This window comes from Oppia nitens, unplaced genomic scaffold, assembly GCF_028296485.1.
Source record: "Oppia nitens isolate AA-2021 unplaced genomic scaffold, nextdenovo-longstitch-racon4-pilon3 scaffold1_pilon_pilon_pilon, whole genome shotgun sequence".
In the NCBI taxonomy this organism is placed as follows: Eukaryota; Metazoa; Arthropoda; class Arachnida; order Sarcoptiformes; family Oppiidae; genus Oppia; species Oppia nitens.
This window is the reverse complement of record NW_026533199.1, coordinates 2,840,321-2,866,336: the sequence shown is the minus strand read 5'-3', so window position 1 is coordinate 2,866,336 and position 26,016 is coordinate 2,840,321. Positions and strand designations below refer to the sequence as shown.

Sequence of the window (26,016 nt, the reverse complement as noted above, 5' to 3'; positions counted from 1 at the left end):
GAATATATTTATAAATATATATATATTTGTATAGAATAAACAAAAAATAGATTTTATATCATTATAAATATTAGTCATTTCATTGTTTTCTCTTAAAGAAGCCCATCATTCCCGACGATCTCTTCTTGTTTGAAGACTTTCCAGGATTTTGGATCTCTTCTTCACTCGACGTCGTTATGTTTGTTATGTTTGACAATGAATTCTTAGTGTTGCCATACATGGGCTCCAATGTATTACCACCACTAGTCGGTGGTCGACTGTTTGTCGGTAGACTCATATGTCTGGCCGTCGGAATGGACTGGAATGTGGTTTGCGCTGTAAAATAGCATTTATTAATAGATTAGGTTTTTTTTATCGAAAACAATGGCATTTTATAAAGTTTTAAATAATAAATAATTTCAAGTGTGAGAAAACAATACATGCAATAAAATGATTCAAACATATCATTTAGGATATCAAATAACAAGTGAATCATATTTTTAATAAGTGAATGAAACAAATAAAATAAATAAAGCAATAAATCATTGATAATATGATTGTCAGAAAAGTAAAATAAATATAAAAGTTTCGTAAAGTTTGACAAATCATTGTTAATGAATGTGTTAAAAGTGWTTATTATGCTGTACTGTATGTGTTAAATAATTGTTAATAAAAGTATAGATCAAATGCAGGTGATAGTCAAGAATAAGTCAAATATTTTTGTGAAATTAACAAACGGACCAATACGTAGGTCTGAGTTTTGCTGCAAAAGCCATTGTTGTGCTACAGAATTGTTTTCATAAGTGTTGGAAGTGCTGGTCATTCCATACAAGGGATGTGTGTTTAGGTTTGCGGGACTCGGAGGATATGGATGTGAAGCGTATGTATTATAAGCTGTTTGAGCGCTATATCTATTGTAAGCGACAGCCGAAGCGTTTGGTACCGAATCGGACATATAGTATGGGTTGTATGGGTTTAACACTAAATGGCAAACAAATGCAATCGGTTTGTTGTTTGACAAACATTTAAGATATAAATTAAATTTGAGACTTACTTTGATCGCTGACGTTGTTGTTGTTGTTGGTGTTGGTGTTGTGGTTGCCGTTTGTATTCGTCACTTCTGTTTGCGGATAACTTTGTCTGAAACTACCTTTTCGTTGATAATCTACTTCTTCTATTTGATTTCCATATATTAAATCATTAGTTGGTCGCATTGGAAGTGATTCTAAATTTGTGAACGAATCAGTTTCTTCTGGGAAACTACTTTGTGTTGGCAATGGCATCGGTGGTAACGGTGGAGGAGGTGGTGCACCTCTTTTGTTAAGTGATTCATTTGATTGAACGGATGAATAATTGGTTGTTAATATAGGCATTGATGTCAACGATCGGACATTAGTTGATGAGACGGGTTGTAAACCCATAGGATTTGATGAAATGGAAGACTTTCTGCTGAATTCTGGTGATGAAGAGCTTTGACTCGATGTCTCATATTTGGAGACCGTATTGATTTGTGGCGACTGATCACCAGTCGAGTCAACTTTATTTTTTGGCGCATTAGTTGATCCATAGATTGAGACATCTTTATGGGCGTCATAACTAAGTAATTGCATCGATGGTGGAAGTGATGCGTGAAATGCAATTTTATTGACCCATTCCTGCATCCGTTGTTCGTCATTAGTGGTGAACAGATACTCTGAGCCATCACTTAACTGTAATCTGAATACATGTTTTCGTTTGGTGTAATCGGAAGCTCGCGAACACTTTGCGCCCAACACTGAAAATGGTGGCGCAGAGGCCTGATTGTCGACGAAGCTCTCCTTATCCCTGAAGAAACACAACAATTGTCCGCAAAGAACAGTGTAAAATGATTTCCACGAGCGGACAGTCGCGCGTTTTCCTCCGGCCTGTAGTTCCTGTTTGCGCTCTAACATACCCTCACATTCAAGAGGTGGCAACTGATCCGGCTCTACGTTCACCACTTTAGTGGATCTAAAGCTCCGTCTTCTGGTTGTAAAACTAGGTGTCCTCTTCGGTGACGCAAATTTGACGCTTTCGGCTCTTTTGACAGCTTTAGGGATAAATAGGTTTTCCATTTTCTTGACCAAACCTTTAGAGTCGTTTTCATGACTAGATTTACGTCCGTTTTCATAAAGTTCTTTGTCTTCATGTCTTCTTTCGTCTAGAATTCTCATTTGTTCTCTTTGTTTAATCTGTTGTACTCTTTCGTGTTCTTTTCTGGCGATGGCATCCTTTTTCATGCGTTCTTCTTCTTTCTTTTGTTCACAAAAATCTTCTTCAATTAGTGTCAATCTTTGAATTGTCTTAAGTTTTTCCTCTTGAGAAATAATTGCTTTCTCAAAATCTTCATGTTTTCGGATCAAATCTTCAACTTCTACAATAGAATCGCCTAAATTTGGATCGATTATCAGTGGCTCTCTGGAGGCGATCCATTGTTCCAGTTGTTGGGCGTCGTGTTTGAACAGTTGAGCGTCTAAGTTGTGTTCATAAATGATTCTTCGTTTATTCCATATATCCATCAGATTCTTGTGCGCGCCGTTTAATTTGTCGATTTTTTCTCGCACTTCGTTGGCCATAAAATGGCCGGATTTGATGATCACTTCGCCTTCATTAACAAACTTAATAAATGAATCATTTCGGGCATCGATTTCGGTTTTGTATTCTTTATGTCTGTTAAGTTGTGTCTCAGCACTGATCACATCTTGACTCAGCTCGTCTTCGGCAGTAATCAATGCAATCATTTCATTAATAGAAGCCATTAGTTCTCGATATTCATCAAAATAAGACTGAAGAGTTTCCGCTTCAAACAATTGTTGTCTTCGTTGGGCTGACTTCTGAAGTAATTCATTCCACGTTTCTCTCACCTCATCGTTCTTTGCAAAGATGTGATCACTGGCATCGGGAAACAAAGCGGCCAATCGTTTTGCTTCTTCAAGTAATGCCTCGACCTGTTCCCGAACAGCTGCCAAATCGCGTTCAAATCCTTCGTTAGAGCGAATCATTGCCTGAATTGATTGCAAGTCGTGGTCTGAAGTGTATGTTGTAGTCGAGTCTTTTTCATGAATCCAAGCGATGGTCTCATCAGCACTTCTATCAAATGTATGGACCTGTTTGGCGCCGTGAAGTGCGTCCTGTCGTGACTGAGCCATATCTTTCAATTCATTCCAAGCCATTAATACTTGATTTAATTTTTCCTGATTTTCTGGTATTCCTTCGCCGACTGCAGAATGCAATGAAGCGATTCTCTCTTCATTTGAGTTCAATGTTATAATAAAATTATCAAATCTTTGTATTAATAGCTCGACGTGTTCCACATCCTGTCCGTAGTCTTCAGAACAGGCGATAACCATCTGTTCTTTAATCCAAATAAGCAGTTCGTCGGCATCTCTTATGAATGAAAAGTGTTTTTTATTTGTCAATAATTTTGAATATTTATTATCACATAAATGATTCAAATGTTTAAATTTGTTGTCGACATCACTGATCTTTTCTTTGATTAGTTCGTTATCGAAATGATTTCTTTCAATCAAACTATTTCCCAATTGAAATATTTTTGACAAATTTGTAGACACATAACGCTCGGAATCGCGTTTTATTAGTTCCAGTTTTTTAATGAGTGATATCACAGTCTCTTCATCTCTGCCATAGTCTTCATTCTCGAGGAATGGCATCCTTTCTGACCACCAATTATCTGCGTCCAATACATCTGAATATAATTGTTGCGATTCAATGGCATCTGAAAGTCTCAGTCGACGAATAGCTGCGGCGTCTTTRATGGTCTGGATTTTGTTCTGAAGCTCATTGATTAATGACTCGATTTCGTTGGCAGCAAAATGTTGGGATCGAATCAATGAATGTCCTTTACTGATGATTGTTGTCAACAGTGGTTCCCGAGCGGCAATCTCTGCTTCGAGTGATTGATGTTTTTTACGGAGTTTTTGGACATCAAGTAAACTGTTGCCTAAATCTGTGGCCATTACTTGCATTTGTTTTTCTTCAGTCCAATTGAACTCGTCGTCAATATCTCGTTTGAATTGAAACAAAAGGAGTGCTTCTTCAAGGTTTTCGCGTCTGATTTGCATCGGTTCATGAAGTGCTTGATATCTTTGGATCACATTATGAGCTCTTTCTTCGATCTCGTCTTTCATGAAATGATTGTTTTGTATGAAAGCTGTGGTCAGGTCTTTGATTTGTTCAATGTTTTCGCTGTGATTRTTAATATCATTTTCGATGAGTTGATGTTTTTTCATAATATTCTGTGAACTAATCAGATCTTTTCCGTGATCTTCATCGGCTAAAACTGATTCCATGTCAGTCATCCAAAATTCGAGATCATCGAGCATTCGGTGAAACTGAAGCGCCTGATAAGCGTCTTGTAGTCGCTCTTTCTTGAGAGTGATTTCATCCAAGAGATTACGCCACGACTTTTCAATATGAGTTAAATGACTTTGAATTTCATCACTCATGAAATGTCCGGAACCAATGAGTGATTCGCCTTCAGTGAGAATGCCATCAACTCTTCCTTTATTAGCTGCTAATTCTGCCTCAAAAGCCGCGTGTTTTTGGATTTTAGACAATAAATTGATTGAATCTCTATATGACTCATCACTCGCTACCTTAAGTTTCTCATTAAGCCATCCGACGATTTCGTTGACATTTCGCAAGAATTGATGAAATAGTTTTGAATCATTCAATTTATTTTGACGTTGTTTTGATACTTCCAACAAACGATCTTTTCGTGAAACGGCTGACCGACTCTTTGCCAAAATGTTTTCTGAGTCAAAGTGATTGTTTTGGACCAATTCATTGGCAAATTTACCCAATTCTGAAATTCTTTGTTGTGTTTGCAATGTCTTCTCAAAGTTGTCGTGTTTTCTTATCAATGACTCGACTCCGGCTAATGATTCGCCCAAATCTTCGTTATTAAGAAATGCTTCTTTAGTTGAAAGCCAATCATCTGATTGTTTCAAAAGCTCATTAAATAACTGCAATTGAAGTGATTGTGTTAAGTAGTGTTTTTTTTCTTCCCACACCTGATCCAGAGATCGTCGCAAGTCTTCTAATTTTTTCAAACCATTTTCAACTAAATCTTTATTTGGGTTTTGATTTTGTTCATCACTAGTATTGAATTGTTGAAGAAGTTTGTGTCCAAATTCTTTAAGAGACAGAAAAGTGTCTTTTCGGGCCATTATTTCAGTTTTAATGTCGTCGTGAAGTTGTAAATCATTTCTGACATCAGTTATTGTATTTGAGTTATTAAGTGTTGCTTTCATTCTATGATTAATGAGATTATTGGCCCAAATGTCAGTTTCCTTGACTTCTTCAAGAAATTTATGCAAAGTATAAGCCACTGACAATCGACTTCTCTTAGAGTGACATAATTTGCTTAAGTGTCGCCAATTATCCTGAACTTCATTGATTTTGTTCCGACAATTGGCAGTCATGTCCGGAAATTTGTTAATTAATTTTCGGCCTTCATTTTCAATAAAATCTTTAAGACGTGTCTCAATGGCATTAACCTCTCTTTCAATGGCTTCTTGTTTTCGTTGAAGTGCTTCAACTGATTCTAGATTTTTATAATCTTCTTCTTTGTCGAGTATAAGACACTTTTCTTGAATGCGTTCGTCTAAATCGCATAAATCTCTATTAAAACGATGTACTTCTGCAGCATTGATAAGTTTTGTCCGATACGAGTCTATTAATATCTGAAGATCTCTCCATTTTTCATTCAAGAGATTTCTGCGTCGATCGATATGCGAAAACTGTTGCGATTGCGGTGATTGTGGCGCTGAATATAATGTCTGTTGACGGACTAGTTTGTCGGCCAATACATTGATGTGTTTGAGTCTCTTGTCGTCGACTCGCATATCGCTATCGACGTCATCGAGTTTTCTCTGGAGTGCCAAACAGTGTTCATAATCTTCACCGGTGTCACTGTGACCAACCATTAACTCTTTATCTCTGATCCACGACTCGACGTATTCGCAGTTTTGATTAAATTCAAGAATATCTTGTGCTTCTTCCAGACCACGGCCTCTTATTTCTGATGCTTCCAGCAATTGATTCCATTTATGGATCAATTGTTCTAATTGGGAACGAATTTCAAGTGCTTTTTCATGTGATTTAGCGATTAGATGATCGGCTTTTTGCTTAATACTCTTGATGTTAACGCCGTGCGCCTGAAGTTCCAATTGAAAGGACTGATGTTTTTGTAGTTCTTTGACTTTATCTTCTAATGAAGTGGTGTTAACATTGACAACCTGTTGCTGTAATTGTTTTTGTTTGCTTTCCACCCAATTATCTGCTTCGATGGCATCTCTTCTGAATTGAGTCAAAATTAGTGCATCATTTAAGCGTTGTCTTCGTTGAAAACATATTTCTTTAACATTTACTCGTTTACCACTTATTTCTTCTAATTTTTGTTTTATTAGATCACTTTGAAAATGCTTTTGTTTGATTAACTTAAGACCTGATTCTTGTAGTGAAAGAAGTTTTTCGTCGTGACTTTGAACCACTTTTTCGAAGGCCTCGTGTTTTTTAATGTTTTGTTCAACTTCTTCAACTGTAAGACCTAAATCATCATTTTGCAGACGCTGTTCCTGTTGTTGACTCAATTGATCCAATTGTTTGTAATCACGCATAAAAAAGTGTACATCAATTAGTTGATCCAAATGTATTTTATTGAGATGCCATTTCTTGTGAAGACTTTCTCTCAGTTCAATAACTCGTGCCATCATTTGTTGAATTTCATTGATGGCGTAGTGATTGGAATCTTGTTCTTGAGATTGTTGAACAATGAGATGACCCGTTTCGAGTACTCTTTGGAAGACCTCTTCTCTGGCCTCGATTTCCAGTTTGAGACTCTGGTGGTCAACTCGGATGAGTTGTGCGCTCTGAGCGTCTCTCACTCTATCAATTGTTTCCATTTGTTTGTCTAACCCGAGCGCCCACTGCTCTAAATCACGTACAGAAGCCATCATTGCCTGTAACTGATACGACTGTTGTAATTGTCTCTTCCTGATGATCACCTTCTGTTGAAGTGCTGTCCAGTGCTCGACAACGATGTTTTGCTGTTCACAAATGTGTTCAGCATTACCGCCGGGATATAGTCCCTGAAGACGTACGGAGTCATCGATAAGCACTTGAAGCTGTGCCTCGAGTGCCACCAAATCGTTTTCAAAGACTTCGTGTTTACGAATAAGACTTTCGACTGAATGCAAGTCTTTTCCCAAATCACTCGAATTGATTATTGAAAACTTTTTCTGAATTCTTGAGAGCGCTTCCGCAACATCTCTATTGAATCGATGTATTTGTTGTGCGGCCGACAACTTCTGTTCTCTGGCCTCAATGTTCTCCAATAATTGATTCCAAAACTCTTGTATTTTTTCAATTCTTCTTTCAATTATATCGTTTGGTTCTGTTTTGATTAGCTTTTGTCCCGACTCTAACAAAGACTTATATCTTTCATCGTTTGCTAATATTTTGCGTTTAAAATCAAAGAACTTTGACTGAAGAACCAGTAAGTGTTCGAAATCTTTGCCAAAATCTTCGCTAATGGCGTTAACCATTTGTTCGGAAATCCACGACAAGAAATGATCGGATTCTCTCATGAATTCGTGAAAATGTTTTGATTGAATCAGTCGGAGACGCTTTTGATTGGCCACTCGTTGCAAACTCTTAATCTGTTGATCGATGTCTTGCATACGATTTTCAATGATTTTCTCGGAATCCTTAAGAGTATTCTCTTGTTTGTTAACTCTTTGTTTTGGTTGTGGAAGTCGTTGTTTTTGTTGTGCTTCAGATGACTCCTCATCGCTGAATGAATCAGAAAAAGTAGTTGTCTTCAGTTGATCGACAATATGTTTTGCCTGTCGACTCATTTCAACAATTATTGTCGAATAGGTGTCAACTTCGAGTTCAATACCCTTTTGTTTGGTCAACAATTTGATAGCCGTGTCCTCATCTTTTCCGTAATCATTACTATTAAGAATATTGAACTTTTCATTGATCCACGACTCGACTTCATTGGTCTCAGATAATAGTTGTTGTATTGTAAGCGATATTTCCAATAATTTCTTTCGTTCGACAACTAATTGCTTCAGTCGCTGCCATTTCTGTGCCAATTCTTGACATTTCTCATCAATTAATTGGTGTTTAAAATGTTTATCACTGACTAATTGTTCGCCTTTTGTCAATGTTTTTTGTATTTGTTTTTCGTGTCCATCAACTTCTCGTTCGAGATTTTGTTTGTATTTCTTAATCATATTCTGTGCATCTGTCAGATTGTGTCCAACGGTTCTTGATTTGGCCGATGGATTGTGTTCTCTAATCCATTGAAGTTCTGCATTGATCTCAAACTCGAATTCAAAGAACTTAAACGATTCGAGAAGTTTTGCTTTTCTTTCTTCTAATTTTGGTTTCATTTTAGCCAAACTATTAGACACAGTATTACATGAATTCAGTATATTTTTGCCGTCAAAATGTGTTTCTGCCATTTCTTCTCCCATTTCGGTCAGTTCTTGGATTCTCTTTTCAATGACAGTTATCTCAACTTCGACTGCATTGTGTTTTTGAAGTAATTCTTTACAACTTCTTAAATCAGTTCCCGTTTCTTCCGAATAGATATATTTTTCGAGCTCTTGTAATCTCTCTTTAGTTCTTTCGATACCCTTATTGTACTCCAACTGTCCCGACGCCTGATGTAATCTCTGGCCACGACTTTCGGTTAGTGAACACAACTCAAGCCAATGCTGTTGACATAATTTGATAATAGTTGTGATATCATCGCTAGCAAAGTGTGACAATGAGATTAACTCATGTCCTCTTCGTTCAATTATTGTCAATCGGCTCTGATTTGCGGCCACTTCTGCCTCAAAGGCTTCATGTTTTTGAACTTTTTTCTCCATATTCTGGAGTTCTTTATACGAGTCATCGTTTGCAACCTTTTTCTTATCCAAACACCAACTCTGAAAGTCTTCAGCGTCTGCTTTCAATTCTTGATAGTTGAGAGCGTCGTTCAACAATTGTGTCCTTTGAAGCGCTTTTTCTTTGACACCTACTCTACGATCGATGACTTGTTTTCGTCTGATATCAATATTTGGCGAATCATAATGTTTTGCATCAATTAATTTGTTTGCCATATCATTGAACAGATGAAGTCTTTCGTCTTGTGCTAAAAGAGTTGCGATAAAGTTTTCGTGTCTCTTCTGAAGAGTAAAAACTGCATCCAAAGTCTCGCCTAAATCGTCAAACTCTAAGAAAGTCAAGTGAGAGTTCGTCAATGTGTCCAATTGGTCGGCCTCTTGGTTGAAGATCATCAGGTCTTTGCACTGTCGCAACCAATTATTTTTTTTCTGCCAACTCTTATGAATTCCTTCTTGTTCTGAGTCTAACTCTTGGACTATCGCTAAAACTTCTTCACTTTTCATTTGTTTAATCAACTGTTTGCCCAAAAGTCGCAGATCATTAAACTCGTCGTTATGAGCGGCAATTTCTTTGCCCAAATCTTCGTGGGATTCAATTAATTGTTCGACAGTCGCAACATCTTTAGCCAAACTGATGTCGTCATTGTTTAGTTTTTGCTGGACATCGTGTCTGATCCAATTTAATAGATCTTTGACCGAGTTTTTCAAAACTTGAAGACCGAGTGATTCATCTAACTTAGATCGCCTTTCATTTGCCTTTTCCTTAACCTTTTCCCAGATGTCCGCCAACTCTTTCTGTCTCATTGTTACAGTATTTCTTTCGGTCGGATACGAGTTTTTGACCGATTCGGCCAATATATTCACTTTATTAAGTTTTTCTTCAATTGCGGCCAATTCTCGTTCAATATTATCGTGTCGTCGATGTAGTGCTTGAACAGTCTTAAGATCTTTGCCAAAGTCTCCGCTGACATCGATTTTATCCAACTTTTCGAGCATCCATTCGGCAGTTTCATCGCATGTATTGTTGAACATCTCGACAGTTGTCAATCCCTCGACATTTTTTCCCAACTCAGTCATCAAACGATTCAATTTATCCCATTTTTTGTGGATTTGTATTTGTCTTTGTTTTATATTAGACGAATAGTGTTGAACTTTACCAGAAGTGAACTCATCGGCCAATCTATCGATTTCGTCAAGTCGTGACCTATTGGCCGACATTTCGGTAATGAAATTTTCGAATTTTTTCCTCAACTTTTCGATTGGATCCGTCAACAAATCAGATCCCTGGTGTTGGCCTTTTTGTTGCTGATAAATACAAGTCGTGTCCATTATTGCCTTTTCTGTGTCTACTATCCACGACTCAAATCCATCGCATTCCCGATTGAATCGGAACAGTTGGATGGCATCCTCCAAGTATTGTCGTCTTATTTTACACGACTCAACCAATTCCTCAAACGAAGTATTAATATTTTTCTTTCTTTGTTCAACACTTTCCGCGTCACATATTATACTAAGTCTTCGTTTACTATTTCGTTTGTTTTGTTTCTTTGGCTTTCGATTAACTATTTTCTTCACTTTTTGTTTTTCCCAAACCTTTATTGGCTTTTTGACCACTTTTTGGGCAATTTTTGGCTCAATTTCTCGCACATAATTTGCGGGAACGAAGCCATCATTTCTTTCCCTTTCTTTTCGGACATTCCACCAGTCATTGTTGGTCTTCTGTAAAAGTATTAGATGTTCTCCTTTAGCAACACTGAACTTGTCCTGTCCTGAGAACGGATATAATGCCATCACATATGGAATTCGAATCTCTTCGATGACATCTTGGATAACCTCTTTTTCGACCAACTCGTCGACCCATTCCTCTTGAGTAATCAATTCGTCTAAATCTCCAGAACCTGCAGCTGTTGCCGCAGAAAAAGCGTCACCGCATATCATAAATAGAGAAGCAATTCCCGATTTGATCATTTTGTCGGATTGTGTATTCAGACGTTTGATATCATTTTCATACGCCTGGATCTCACTCTCGAGTCGGGAATGTCTCTGAAGAAGCGCCAAAGCGCTCGGTTCGTCTTTGCCATAGTCTTCGGATGTGACTAATTGCATCTTTTCCTTCATCCAAGACTCGGCTTCATTGGCATCGGTATGGTATTGAAAAGCTTCCATAGCGTCAGTTAATTGTTTGGTCTTTTGATCGGCCAATTCATGCAAACGATCATATTTTGTGGTCAGACTATCGATTCTTGTTTTAATATCAGCCGATTCTGGATGTTTGGCAGCGATTAGTTGTTCTCCACTATCGCTGACTTTTTTCAGCCGATTTTTATGAGCTTTGATTTCTGTTTCTAAAACACTATGTTTTTGTTGCAATGAAATAACTGCCAAAAGATCTTTCGAAGGAAGGATTGCCTGACAAATGCGTTGTCGTTCGCTAAGAGTTGCCTCCTCTTCCTCCACGTCCTGAACGAACTGATAATAAGCTCGAAGTTCTTCTAATTTCAATCGTTTAAGTTTTAGTAGGTCTTGTAATTTCGAGTATTCGTTATTTAATGTCTCCAATTCTTCGACAAGAAATGGCGCTTCTTTGCCAATCAGTTCATTGGTGTAAGAACTCTGTTGTTTGTCGTTTTTCATCAAATTTTTTGATATATTATTTAGCTTTCGTATAGTCTCTCCCTGTGAGGACACCTGTGCCTCCAGAGAGTATGCCTTTGAAGAAGATCTTCAACAGCCAAAAGATGATTTACGACAACATTTGCATCGGATGTCAAACTTTTCTCAATCTCTTTGATTTCGTTTTTAATTGTTTCCACTTCTCTAAGAGATGACATAAAACTCGATGCAGTATTCAAATTGTTTTTGTGTCCTTCAAGAAGACTTAAAAGATGTTCCCATTGATGGGCGATGTGTTGTTCGCGTTGTTTGATGGCATCACTGTTATGGTAGTGACCATCTATCAACTCCTGTGCCATAACTGTCAATGCTTTGAAACGTTCACTTCGTGCCAATATATCAGCACTGATGGCTTCGTGCTTCTTGACAGTCGCCTCAACTTGAGTTAAGTTACTGCCATATCGGGGATCACTCAACACTTGAATCATTTCTTTGAGATAACCCTCCCGTAAAAGACTTTTCCTTTCAAAACTGAAGGCAAGGTTTTCTAGTTTTTCTAAACGTGACATCTCTTCCCTTAAGAACATCTCTCTCTGATACTCAGCCTTTTCAAGTGCTGTCCACTCTTTTTCGATATCTTGAACTAACTTTCCTTCTGGCGGTATATATAATGGCTGACCCAATGATTTCATTTTGGTCTGAATGTTGAACAGAAGTACTTCAATCTCAGATCTGTCCTTATATTTTGGCGGTTTTTCTACAGTTCTGTATTCTTTGAATTTAAGAAACTCTTTTTGAATCCCTTCGACACTATTGGACACAGATCTGTCTTCGAGTTCCATAATCTTCATTTTAATCCAATTAATAAGATCTGTTGTCATCATTTCATAGTTAAGCTGTTGGCGATCGATATCAATCAGTTGTTGAACAATGTTGGCGATCCTTCGGCCGCCTTTCATCTCACTATTCATTTTGGCAAATGTATGATAATATGACGAGACATATGTCAAGATAGACTTCTCGTCGGGTTTTGCAGTGTCTACGTCTTCGGCGTCAAGAAGTTTTGAAACTCCTAATTCTTTGTCGGCGACATCGAAGGCATTGTTTAGTGTTTCGATGGGATTGTGTGGGTTTAAGGACTTGTAATTGATAATATCTGGTCGGTGCGCGTGAATCAGGGCATTGAATGCCATCCCTGATCTCCAACTTTGTGTAAAATCTCTTACCTCTACATATGGATAACCAGAGGTTTTTCTTTGACACCACAACAGCAGCGCTTCTTTTGCGTGCTTTTTCTCAGAGCTTTCTTCGTCCACTTGTATTTCAATATCTTGTATTTGAAATCTTAGAATAATAGTCCAGAGAAGACCTAAAATTAATCGTTTGTTTCCGTCGACTATATCTTCGGCACCGATACTTTCGAGTCGAACCTAATTTTTAAAAATAAATATTATTATTAATATTTTACTAATAAAATCAATGGTATATAAAAACCTTTGTATGAAGAAAAGCAAGACTTTTGTTGACATTTTCAATCTTATGGACTCTCATTTTGCCATTATTTGGTTTTCCTAACTTTTCTCCGCTAATCATTTCCAAGAGTTTCAATAGTAATATTCCTTCCGTTAGGTCGACAAAGATGTCATTAACTTCCAAATGGGCCTTCAATTTGAAAATAATATTTTAAACTTAATTAGTAATTATAAATAAAGTAATTAATATGTAAATACAATTTGTTTTTAAATTTAAATTTTAGCATGCTTAATTTTCAGTTTTTTTATAAATTTGTTCACTAATTAATTAATTCAATTATTTATAATTCAATGTAAATTTTAAATATTCAGTAAATTTTAAATATTCAGTAAATTTTAAATATTCAGTAAATTTTAAAAATAATAAATTTTATATATATTTAATAACAATTGAATTAAATAAAAAATAATTAATTGTTTAATTACTTTATTAAGTATTGAATTAATCCATTTTGTGAATGTCTTTGTCTGTATGTATTCCCGTTCCTTCTGAAGCACTTTAATCCTCTTCTTCTCGTACTTATCGCTGTCATATCTGTAAGTTTTTAGATCTTCTTTATCGTAATCCATGATTTAATCATTTAAGCGCTAAATTCATTGATAAAATTCCGTTTAGTTTATTGTTTTTATTGTTGGTGTAAATTATAAATAAAATATCAATTATTAAAATTTTATCGATTTTTTAAAGAGAATATTCATATACTGTTATACAATGAAATTGTCAGTTTCGTATAGTTTGTCATTTCTCTAATAGAGTTTTTTTGTTTTCTAAGTAATACTATTAATAAAAAAAATTATTTTTTAACATAAACTCATAAATATTAAATGGCAGTATTGTATATTTTTTATTAGTGTGATTGTTATAAAAACAAATTCAATTGCGATAAAACAACAAAATAAAACTTATATATTTAATGAAAAGTCATGCAAAGTAATGGTAATTATCAAAAATGATATCATTTTTAGTGCCAAAAGTACAGTACAGCTAATATTGTACAGCAATTCACGTTCATTAGTGTCAAGGTCTATATTATTTTTTGATTATTATTAATAAAATAGCATATCTTTTAGCTAATAATCAATTTGATAATAATAAATATAATAAAATTCTTTAGATTAAAAAAATTGGTGATGGTCAATTGGTATATTTACTAATTAAAATTTTTAAAAATAATTGGTTAATCATGCAGTGAATATTATTGCATTTGGTTTGCTATACCAGTAAAAATTTATACATATATATAATATTATCAACAATTTTGACAGTCATATGATTGCCATAAAATTATAACATATACAAGAACCGGATTATTTACCCAAAAAAAGTGAACCGAAAATATAAATTAAGCGAAACTTTATTATCAATTAATGAAGCGTTTAATATGCATACAGAAAAAAACTGAGAGGCGTTGTAAAACTTTAACTAAATTTTTATATATATATATATTAAGGATTCATAAGATGATAATAATATTAAAAAATAGTAAATTATAGTACAGTAAAGATTTTCAAATAAGACTCTCTGACGTAATAAAAAGTAATTACTAGTAAAAAATTCATACAAATACAACATTACATATATTTATAATAATTGTAGTCCTCATAGTATAGATATAAAATTGTATTACATGTTGTCATTTATTGTATTAATAGTATGACAATCATCTGATTCATTATAGGTCTTTACGGGTTAAGTGTGTGCATAGCATTAATAGTGTATTCTTATTAGGTCATTCTTAGACAACGTTATCATATTTATTGTTAAATAGAAATAAATATGATAACGTTGTCTAAGAGTGACCTAATAAAAATACACTATTAATGCTATGACACACTTATATAATGAATCAGATGATTGTCATACTATTAGTACAATAAATGACAACATGTAATACAATTTTATATCTATATATTTATATCTCGATATATATGAATGTACGATACATAACATGATTACATGACGTAATAATCGAGAGTCGTTATTCAACAACAGGACTGTATAATAATAAAAAAATGTTGCAAAAGACTATCTACTGTAAATGTTATGACTATGAATTGCTTATGTGATAACTGGGCTAAATTGGTAGCAATGGGTACATTATATGATATACAGTACTGTATTTAATGATAACATACCAAGTATTCACGTTTATAGACAATAATTGTATTAAAAATTATTTCAATTGACATAATATTAATAATATTATCTATCTAATACGTTACTAAACTTGAAATAAGATTAATGTCAATTAATTTGATTAAAATCGGCATTTTCAAATAAATAAATAAAAATGTTACACAAACCGGGAAATTAAATCGTGATTGAAATTTCCATTTATGAATATGTATTAAATTACAAATACTTAATTTACCTATACTTTAAAACAAATTCTTTATGCATTGTTACCAGAGTTGAGAAATATTTGATGAAATTAATATAATTTATTACTAAATTTAAAAAATAACTTAATAAACATATCAGATGACAATTAGCTGAATAATAAAAGTATAATATATTGTTACGACTAATATAAAGACTAATATAAAACTAATTTAAAATAAATAATTATTTTATTTACATAAAATATTTTACCAAGAATTTTATTTGCAAGTATTTCAAATTATATAATAATACCATTTAATTCAATTCAATTTATTTCAAAATTTTGGGGAAAACTCTGCAAATTTCTCATTTTCAAGTTATCTATTGTATTATAATGTTTCAAAATAGGAAAAAATCGGAAGATATGTCAATTAAATAATAAAAAAGTAAAATAATTTGCATATTATTTACTATAAAATATTATTATTAATAATATACAACAGAGAATATAATTCATAAAATTTATGAATTAAGAATTTTCCGCAAAAAATATCAAGTTTTACACTGATTTATGTCATGTTATGTTAAGTTAACACAAAAATTCTTATCTAAGCTATAGGTCAGTCATAAATATTATTATATTTTTACAAATTATTTATAGAGATGAATGTCTTTTTTAATATTAAATAAAAATAGTTACTAATTAATTACTAAATATTAATATATATATATAATAGTAATAAAAGATTAATATTTTATGATTAGAGAGAAAAATATTAATAATAATTGTCATCATATTAACACAGAAAAATGAGTTTATAATTACTTATTAAATAATTTTAAAAAAAATATTACTAACTTTTGACACAACTTTGTTATAAATCAAATATTGAATTTATGATTAAAAAAAACTATAAAATAATATTATCGACGCCTATTATGGTTGACTTCCTCGTTGATGACACACTCAAAAATCATTGTTATAAATCTCAAGTAATAACTAAAATAATGAAAAATAATAATACGGTAAAAAATAATACAAACAACAATAATAAGAAAATAACTAAATAATAATCAGAAACATAATTACTTGCATAAAAAAAGTTGCATATAATGCAAGAAAAATTGACATAGCTCAAATTGTTTTCAATTCAAGTGTAAACTCTATCATATCTCTAATATTGTATACACTATATGTTATCAATAATTTATTTTTCTCAATAAGTATATAAGATTTTTTTATAATAACTAACAGAAATGTATCGACAATATCGGCGACATATATACTGGTATTTATATATATATAGTATATTATTTATCTAATAAGTTAAAACATTTTTCAATTACTAATCTAAGTAAAAATGTCAAATGATAAATGACAAATGACAAATGACATTGCTAGAATAAAACTTTTTTATTGTTGATTATTTCATAACGACTTAAATAAAACAAACATTTACTTTTTTATGTATTATAATAATGTATTAATTGTTTACAATAAACATTTTGAAAATGTTTTCAAAATTGCTGCTTTACATTATGCTGTATAACTTGTTGATTGTTATTACATGCTACATCAAGCAAACATTATTATTATTAGTAGTAATAGATAGTATCCTAGTTTAAATTAAAAACAAAAATAATATATGGCACCCATTTGTATGAGAGTCTGTATGATATATATATATATATAAACTAAATTTAAACTACTAGTGCCCGTCGGGTACCTGTTATGTCAACCGATACACTCGATAATTAGCAAATAGATGATACTTTTTTGTTTGTTTGTTATATAGTTTGCTAAACGTAGTCACTTAATACTTGTTTTATTTTATCAAAAAATATTAAATGGATTAAAAACATACGATTACAAAAATATTTGTATTAAAAATATTTATATATTAAATAATAATAATAATAATAGTCCATATAAGTGCTCAATAATAATTGGCACAATAGTATTAAATAACCACTAAATTTGATGCACACTGAGATCGGGACTTTTTAATATTTAACATAATGTGTATATACGGTATATTTGCATATATAAGTTATATAAGGTAATGTATATATAGATACAGTGTATATATATTGATAAATGTTTAATAAATTAGTTAAATGAGCAAAAAGGGAGGCAAAAACATTAGCAATAAAATTAGTCACAAAAAAATAACTTACATATTATTATTGGTAATCAATATAAAAAAGTTGTTAAACAAATTTAAATGACATTTGTTGAGCAATTTTTCGCCGGATTTATCACATTAGGCGTGCATTAAAATAATGAAATATTGGGTRAAATATTAGCACAAAATGTGTTGTCATTGCTTTGAATTATAAAAGTTTGAAATAACAAAATATAACCAACACTTCTCTCTCTCGACTATTCACTTCATTATATGATTACATGAAAAGCAATTGGAGTGACTATTGACTCAACACAAACACATACATAGAGTCTCTCTAAGCTCAGCCTCGCATCAGCTCTAAAGGGGGGCTCAGCCTTACCAGTGCTATCACAACCACTTTAGCACTGGGGTTGGGTATGTATGTATGTATGGCCGGTACTCAACTTATCAACGATGCCTTCCATACTACCATTTGATTCCCTTATAAAAATTTTTAACATACAACACACACACACACACACACACACACACTCACACGTCACTGGTATGACTTGAAGAGCCAATCGACCACAAGTTTGATGCCTGACTGCCTCCAGGCAACCATTGAGTCAAGACTTGGCGCTCTCAGGAATCCCGTCCGACCAGCGATTCAGATATGCTAAGAATGAACGAATAAACATACCTGTGCTCACTATTGCCATACCTGTGCTTACTATTGCCAAACCTGTGCTTACTATTGCCAAACCTGTGCTCCTCTTTCTATAGGCTCTTTACATCAACACTTGCTATAAATAACAAACACAAACACACTCTCTTGCCGTGTGTTAGTATTGTCCGCACAAACAATCCATTTATTTAACCAAAACATTGTTTTATTTACTAATAGTATTAGACATTAGACAAAATTATATTTTATATTAACATTTAATAGTACAGTAAATCAATTTATAATTACTATATTTAATATTATAGGCTTTTTGTTGTTGGAGTATATTTTGAATTAATGTCAATTAGGAATATAATGGAAAACAATTAATTTGAAATTGTTTTCTATGTTAATAAATTCACAAACATGTGCTCCAATTATTATATAATAATTATAACTTATTATTATTTTTATTATTCAATCTGATTACTCAAATTTATTTATTGAATTTTATTATTTTAGTATATATATAATATATAATCATAATTTGATAACAATTATATTATCATATTCTTTAGAATAGAGAATAGTTTTTCAATACTGTATTTAATGTATTAAAAAAACTTTTTTTTAATTTTAAATTGATTATTACTATATAAAGTACTATACAGTGTATAGTTAGTTACTGAACTCAATTTGCAAATTAACGGTTTTATTATAATAAATATATTATATTTAAATAAATAAAAATTACTTTATGTTTGATTAAAAAATATAAAGTTTATTTTTACGTTGTTATATAACTACACAAAAATTATCTCGTTTGTCAGTACAAAAATGTAGACACCGTTATGTTATAAAAATATATCATAATATATACAGTAATAATTATATTTGTAATCAAGTAATTTAATTTATATTGCTTTTTTGCTCAAATAAAATAAAATTGATTATAATATTTTCACACAACACACATAAAATAAAGTGCTGTCGAGCCGTTAAACTTCAACCGGAATTTTAAAAATCATATAAACTTTAAAAAACTTTATATATACTATATATACTATATTTATACTATTTTAATATATATATATATATATTGTAAACACCGGTATTCAAGTTTGATATGAGTTTAAATTAATGGTAACCTCTTTTTTTGTGAGATTTCATACAAACATTGATTTAAAAATTTATTTAGTTTTTAATTTATAACGTGTAAATGTCAAACAATTTTTGTGCTAAATATATGCATTGAGGAGAAAATTTGACAAATCTATGAATTTATATTATTTGAAATCATATTTGAATCAATTGTTGTTTTTGTGCAAAAACAATCAGAAAAAACAAATAATAAAAAAACTATATTTCCTATCAATCATTTGTGTTAATGTATTTAAAATTCAACGTTTTTATAATAACAATATCTCATTAAATAAGATTATGATTTCCAGTGTTTTTTATTTAAAAATAAATGTGCCGTTCGTTAGTTACCTCAGTATTAATGGCAATAATTCATTTAAGTTGACATTTATTACATTAATCAACAGTTTATTAAATACAGTATATATATATATATATATATCTTTAGACTGTTTTATCGTTATTAAATAGTTTATCAACAAAAAATAATTTAATGCAATTATGCGATTAAATTAAAATAAACACTTTATTTGTCACAACATATTTTAACAATTTATTAACAAAATATAATAAATTTTAACAAAAATAGTTGTATTCAATAGTCAGGCCGCGTATAGCAAACCAATCTATTGTTATAAATTACATTTATGTATAGTCACATAAACGCCAAAATGATTCATTAAAATATCTCAATTACCTCACATTTTTTTGTAGATAATTTCATATCAACAACAAAAATAAAAATATTTGTTTTACATAATAATAAAAGTACTTTTATATTATATTATAATTACTAAAATCATAATTAATTGTAAATAATGCTATCATTTGATAATTTATACAGTATTTAACATATCAAATATATTTATAATATTTAAATAACAATAAAACATTTGGTTCAATATATACCGGTATATAAAATAAATATTATATATATATGTGTATATATATGATAGTTTTGAATTACAAATGCAAATAAACCAAAACTATAACATAAAATCTAAAATATTGGTAACTATTATATTAATTTAGAGTAAAATTTAAAAATTTTAACAAATAGTTTGAGAATTATGTCTAAAAATTAAGCTAAAAAATTGTAATTGAGTTCATTGGTCATCAACTTTATGGCCAAATTATTGGACAAACAAAACAGTGGCAAAATTAATGAAGAAACCTAATGGACATCTTTTCCTCGACATCTGTTCGCTCCAAAGTAGTACAGAACTCCTCAAAAGTGATGCATTGGTCGCCGTCTTTGTCGGCCTCCATTATAGTCCGGTCGGCGATATTAGACAACTGTTCTGTTGATATGTTAGAGCCAACCATCATATGTAGAACAGCTAATAGTTCTTCGCGCGATATCTTCTGGTCGTCGTCTAAGTCATACATTTTGAATGCAAACCTCAGCTTCTCTTCTCTTGAATTCAATTTGTTTTCGCGATTCTTCTTAATTGGTCTAAAACGAGACAAAACTCTCATAAATTGTCTAAAATTGATTCTCTCTTCGTAGCCATCGTTGTGGGCAAAGAAGGCCTGAACAATACGGTCGCCCAACGGATTGATGGCCAGCTCTGGTATGCGCAGGAAGTCCTCACGCGATAGCGTCCCGTTGTCTCCTTTGTCTAAACTAGTGAAACGACTGTATAGTCTTTCGATCTGCGATGGACTGACTGGTGATCACCACAAAAACAAATAAAGACATTTCATTAGTGATAATAACCATTACTTAAGACAACACATCCTTTAATAATAACTTACATCCGGTCTCCGCTTGAATGGCCAGAATCTCTTCGCTTTGAAGCATCAACGATGACTTATTACCCATTATTATCAATCGATGGTCGGATGAGATGACAAATGAGATTCAATAAGAAATCAGTTGTGATGTCGTGATTGTCGACACAAATCAATCAAACAAATCAAACCAATAATCAATTGATTGTCAATTAATTCAATGAAAGTACGCATCGATTAAGTACTCAAAAGTGCAGTACTTTTTGAAGGCAAACAATCATACAATCGATTCAATTATTATTATATTTTGTACTTAAAGTCAATCAGTGTTTCGATTGATTACTTGTTTTTATAATACAATCATAACATTCATTAATTACGTCACGTATTTGAGCGCTAATTACAAATCAAAAGTTTTATTATACATTCAGTTCATAAATACTTGATTTAAAAAAATAGTTTTAAATAGTTATTCAAATTAATAAATTGTTATTAATATATCATTTAAAAAAACAAATTTATTAACAAAATATTGCGATTTTTATATAAATTTGTATAATTTTTAAATTATGCTAAAAAATAAATATATATTAAATGTGTTGAAAACGATTAAACAACAGACAATTAAATCACTATTTCTTAGACTTAACAGAATTCAAGTTCAGAGCTGTTATCTTGACTTTTGCCGGAATATTCTTCGAAATATCCAAATCTTTGACAGCTTTTAATAAATCTTTTTCTCTTTGTGTTCCAGTTTTATCTCTAAGAAATAATTGAGTGGCAGTTTTGGCTGCTTTTCCTCTTTTACTGGTTCCGGGCATTACTTTTACTTTATATTTATAGCCATTGATTGCAGAATATGGACCACAAACAGGAATGGCAAACAAAAGATTATCTTCACTAAGAGGAACACCAGTTAGTGTTTCAACTATTTTAACGTCATCCGATTGGCCAACAGCTGTTCCAACATCTTCATCTTCATCATCATTGTCATCATCTACTTGTTCATCAAGTTTATCATTATCATCGTTGTGTTTGTCACCACTATTTCCAGTCTTGTCTTCAATTTTCTGTTCATTTAATTTGACAGATAATTCTTTAACATTATTCTTAACATCTTTTTCTTGATCTTTATTAACATTAATTTTCTCATTTGTTTTTATATCAATTTCTTTGTCTTTTTCTGTAATTTTATTATTTGACTTATTTTTATCGATTTTATGTCCCAATATAGCCATTCTAAGCTCCCGTTCCTCTTCGTCCTGATCTTTATATTTTTCTTTCATTTTCTTCAACTTAGCTCTTTGTCCGCGTTTCGGTTGTTGTTGTTTTTTATCATCGTTTACATCAATTTTATCAATTTTTTGATCATTTTTATTAACATTTTTATTATTTTTCTGGTTTCTAAGCTTTGCTTTGGTAATCGTTTGCTTAATTCTGGGTTCTTTCGACTTAACAATTGTATGACTTTCGTCTTCATTGATTTCATCAATAATCTGTTCATTTGATGTATCGTTCATTTGAATATCAAGTTTAGGTTTAGTATCGGGAAAAACAGTCGCTTCGTCTTCAGAGTCCGAGTCTTCACAGACAATCTCTTCTTCAATTTGTGATTCAGTTTCTGTGTTTGTTGTCGTAGTTGTCGATAAYTCAGAATTTAAAGAAATGGTTCGCTTTCTTTCATTACGACGTCTTTCAGTGCTTTCGTCGTCCAATTTAAATATATATCCAAATCCCATAACAAGTTGACTGAGTGGCAAATAATTTTTCTTTCCTCTGATCATAAAAGAACCCACAGATAGATATTCACCTGAAGGAGCCGTTTTAGAGACCTGATTGGGATGAACCCAGAAGGCACTGATCACAGTCTTTGAATCCCAGGCAGAGCTATAACAAATGGCTGCCTCTCCCGCTTCGTTCAATGTTTTCGGTGGAATAGGTTGTGTTGGATTGGCATTCTTAATGACTACTGTAGTGGCTCCGTGTGTGTCCGCGTGGACATAGATATCGGTTGGTTTCATATAGCGCTTAACAATTAACTCGTTTTGTTGGGCATCCCTTCCGGCGATAACAATATAGTTATCAGAGCTGACAAACCACAGAAACTTTTCAAACCATAAGACTTTTCTTGCTTTTGTAATATTAGTTTTGACGGCAACTTCTTTAAGTGTTTTCATGGCCTTCTGTTGAGCGCTTTTAAAGGCTTTCGCAGAACTTTCGATAGTCTTTTGCTCTTTGATGGCCGCATTTCTTCGTCTATCATAATATTTTCTTGCATTTGCAAAGGCGGACAAATCAATGTCAATGTCGACCAACGCTGTGTCTGCCTCTTCGTACGGATCATTCAACTTCATTGTGAAGTTGTTTTTATCTAATTTCAAACCAGTTATACGACTGGCAATAGCATCTCCTTCAGCCTTGGCGTCGTCTATTAGTTCCTGAATATCTTTCCACGAATACTGGTTAGCGATTGCACTTCTCAAGACAAGTAGCGCCTTCTCTACGATATCACTGTTCAYTTCAATTAGTCGTGCTTTGCGAATGTCTTCTTCCTGGACCTTATTCAGAGCTTCAATACGTTTCATGTGATCGGTCTTGACTTTGTCCAACTTCTTTATCGCATCCTTTTCATGGCTCAGCGCTTTTGCATCAATCTTCTGGCTCTCAATACTAGAGAAAAACATATCGACAGCTTTGTCAAAGGTATCCGTTTCGATATAACTCTGATTCGGATCTTTACTATCTTTAAATTGATTCAACAAAATTGGATGAAATTCAAGATATGTAACGACAGAAGCATTTGGTTCTCCGATTCGTTTTTCTTCCTTCTGAATGATAAAACCTTTTGACAAACCGTTTTTATTTTGCATAATATTATTACACAAATCCAATGCCTTTTCAATTTGATTTAAATTCAAATCAGATTTGTTTAGCTTTGGTTTCAAATCAAATTCAATGAACGAATGCTCCAGAAGTTGTGCACCAAATATCACCAAAGGATTCAACACTTTTTTCAGATTTTCTCCGTCCTTTGCTTTCTCTAAAACCTCTTTGAGTTCGTCGCCAACTAATGTCTTGTAGTCTTTCATAGTTTTTGCAGTTTCAATATTATACTTCTCTCTGACCACAAGTTTTACGTCTTCATCGCCCGACTTTCGGGGCCGAAGAATATTCAAAATAATATACTGATAGTCAGTGATAACAATGTTTCCCCTGTCGTAGAGCTCAAGGATTACATGATATGAAGCCTCGTTTGATCCAAACTTGAGATCAACCACTCGGTCAACACCTAATTGAGTGATACTTTCCAATCGTTTATTCTTCAGATGTTTTCTCAATTTCATTGTAAATCCATTGGGAGTATTACTCTTCGGCCAATCGTATTGTGTCGAATGGATCCGTATTCCCGATTCAATGATCAGCGACTCTTTGACCGATTCTTCGGTTTCCGATTGTTGACCACTTTTGTTAAGTCGAAACAAATAGGTTTTGTTGTCGATATCGTAGACTTGATTCACACGCATACCGACCAGCGATTGGCTGAGTTCGGCGCAAACGACACTTATGTCAAATGTCGAGAATCGGGTCTTCATTGTTGTTGTTGTTGTTGTGATCAGTTGTCTGTGATCTCAATGATGACCACTAAGTCTTTAACAAAACTAAAGTAATAATTGAATTCAATTCGTTATTCAAGCGATTATTACACAAAATTGAAGACAAAATGCAATATTTATTTCTTTAATAATAACATTACGATTATATTTGTATTACATTTACAGTAATTAACAATAATTTACGTACAAATACTGTATATAGAAAATCATAAACTAATTTATAATACTATGTATTGTAGAAATCGGCAAAAAGTTTTATTATTGTAAAGTTAATTGTATTTAATTAGAAATTAAACAATTATTTAATTGTAATTTCTCTCTCTCTCTCTCTCTCTCTGCGGTTAGTGTACTGGTTTGTGGTCAACAAAGTGGTCAACAAAGTGGTCAAATAAAATAATATTTACAAAAATTTGAAATCACTTGAGACAAAGTGTGATTTTTTGTATGATTACAGTAAAATTAGTCTTAAATATTTTGTGGCCATTAATCGGTATTTAATGCAATGGCAAGTGTGACCCCGGAGTTCGCATAAATTGTTTAACCCGTGTTTAACAGACATATACTTGATTTGAACAACAACTCAAAGAGCAGCAAATGTTGTGAAATAAATTTTTTWAAAATCATTAACAAAAATAATACAGATTTAGTATTATTCTATAGTATAGAATCTATACCTATATATATATTAATTTATTTATGATATGTTAATCATATAATAAGCTAACTTTAAAAACTTTAATTATAATTTATAATACATTAATTATTTGATTAAACAAACTGTGGGTTTCTCCCATTTATTAAAAGTATCATTGTTTAATTATATAAAAAATTTTTGTTAAGATTATGCAGTAAATATTATACATATTTTAACACAAATTTCTGTAATTTATATACATTTGTAAATAATTTGAACAAGATCAAAAAACATTATTATTTCATTTTTTAATATATAAATAATACTCTCAAGTAATCATATTTTGTAACTTAATATCTGGATAATTTAATAAAAAATTATTTCATTATTTTATAAATATTATTTATGTTTATTTTTATAAAAATTTAAATAATTCATATATAAATATTTTCATTACGTTATTAAATAATAATTTTAAAATATTCTCAATTTAAACAGTTTTTCCTTAGAAAAAACATTACTTTATTATTATAATTGACATATAAATCACTAGTTATTACAATATTATATATTTATTCAGTATCCATGATATTCATTAAAGTTGTACTGAAATATGATTCCTATAAATAGCTGTTGAGAACAGACACACATTTCCCTTCAACAATGCACAGGTAGTTGTGTTATATAACATATAAAAGTGTTTATATAATAATATGGCATTTAAAAATGT

At 32.0% G+C, this 26,016-nt stretch overlaps 3 protein-coding genes across 3 annotated transcripts; all 3 read right to left on the bottom strand.

Annotated features, from left to right (window-relative positions):
* Positions 1–10: 10 nt before the first annotated feature.
* On the bottom strand, positions 11–18,017 carry LOC128952592 (spectrin beta chain, non-erythrocytic 1-like). The gene is given in 7 exon segments (XM_054298009.1): positions 11–315; positions 721–960; positions 1,034–11,620; positions 11,623–12,964; positions 13,029–13,196; positions 13,493–13,654; positions 17,568–18,017. Coding segments are annotated over 6 exon segments (12,717 nt in total). The 5' UTR covers positions 13,637–13,654; positions 17,568–18,017; the 3' UTR covers positions 11–79.
* Positions 18,018–20,238: 2,221 nt separating this feature from the next.
* LOC128951719 (calcineurin B homologous protein 1-like) lies at positions 20,239–21,359 on the bottom strand. The gene is made up of 2 exons (XM_054296979.1): positions 21,063–21,359; positions 20,239–20,974 (listed from the first exon to the last, which is right to left on the bottom strand). The coding sequence occupies exons 1-2, from the start codon at positions 21,127–21,129 to the stop codon at positions 20,466–20,468; spliced, it is 576 nt and encodes a 191-aa protein (XP_054152954.1). The 5' UTR covers positions 21,130–21,359; the 3' UTR covers positions 20,239–20,465.
* Positions 21,360–21,669: 310 nt separating this feature from the next.
* On the bottom strand, positions 21,670–24,783 carry LOC128952994 (ribosome quality control complex subunit NEMF-like). The gene has a single exon (XM_054298477.1). It carries the CDS (start codon positions 24,629–24,631, stop codon positions 21,671–21,673), a length of 2,961 nt encoding a protein of 986 aa, XP_054154452.1. The 5' UTR covers positions 24,632–24,783; the 3' UTR covers position 21,670.
* Positions 24,784–26,016: the final 1,233 nt, after the last annotated feature.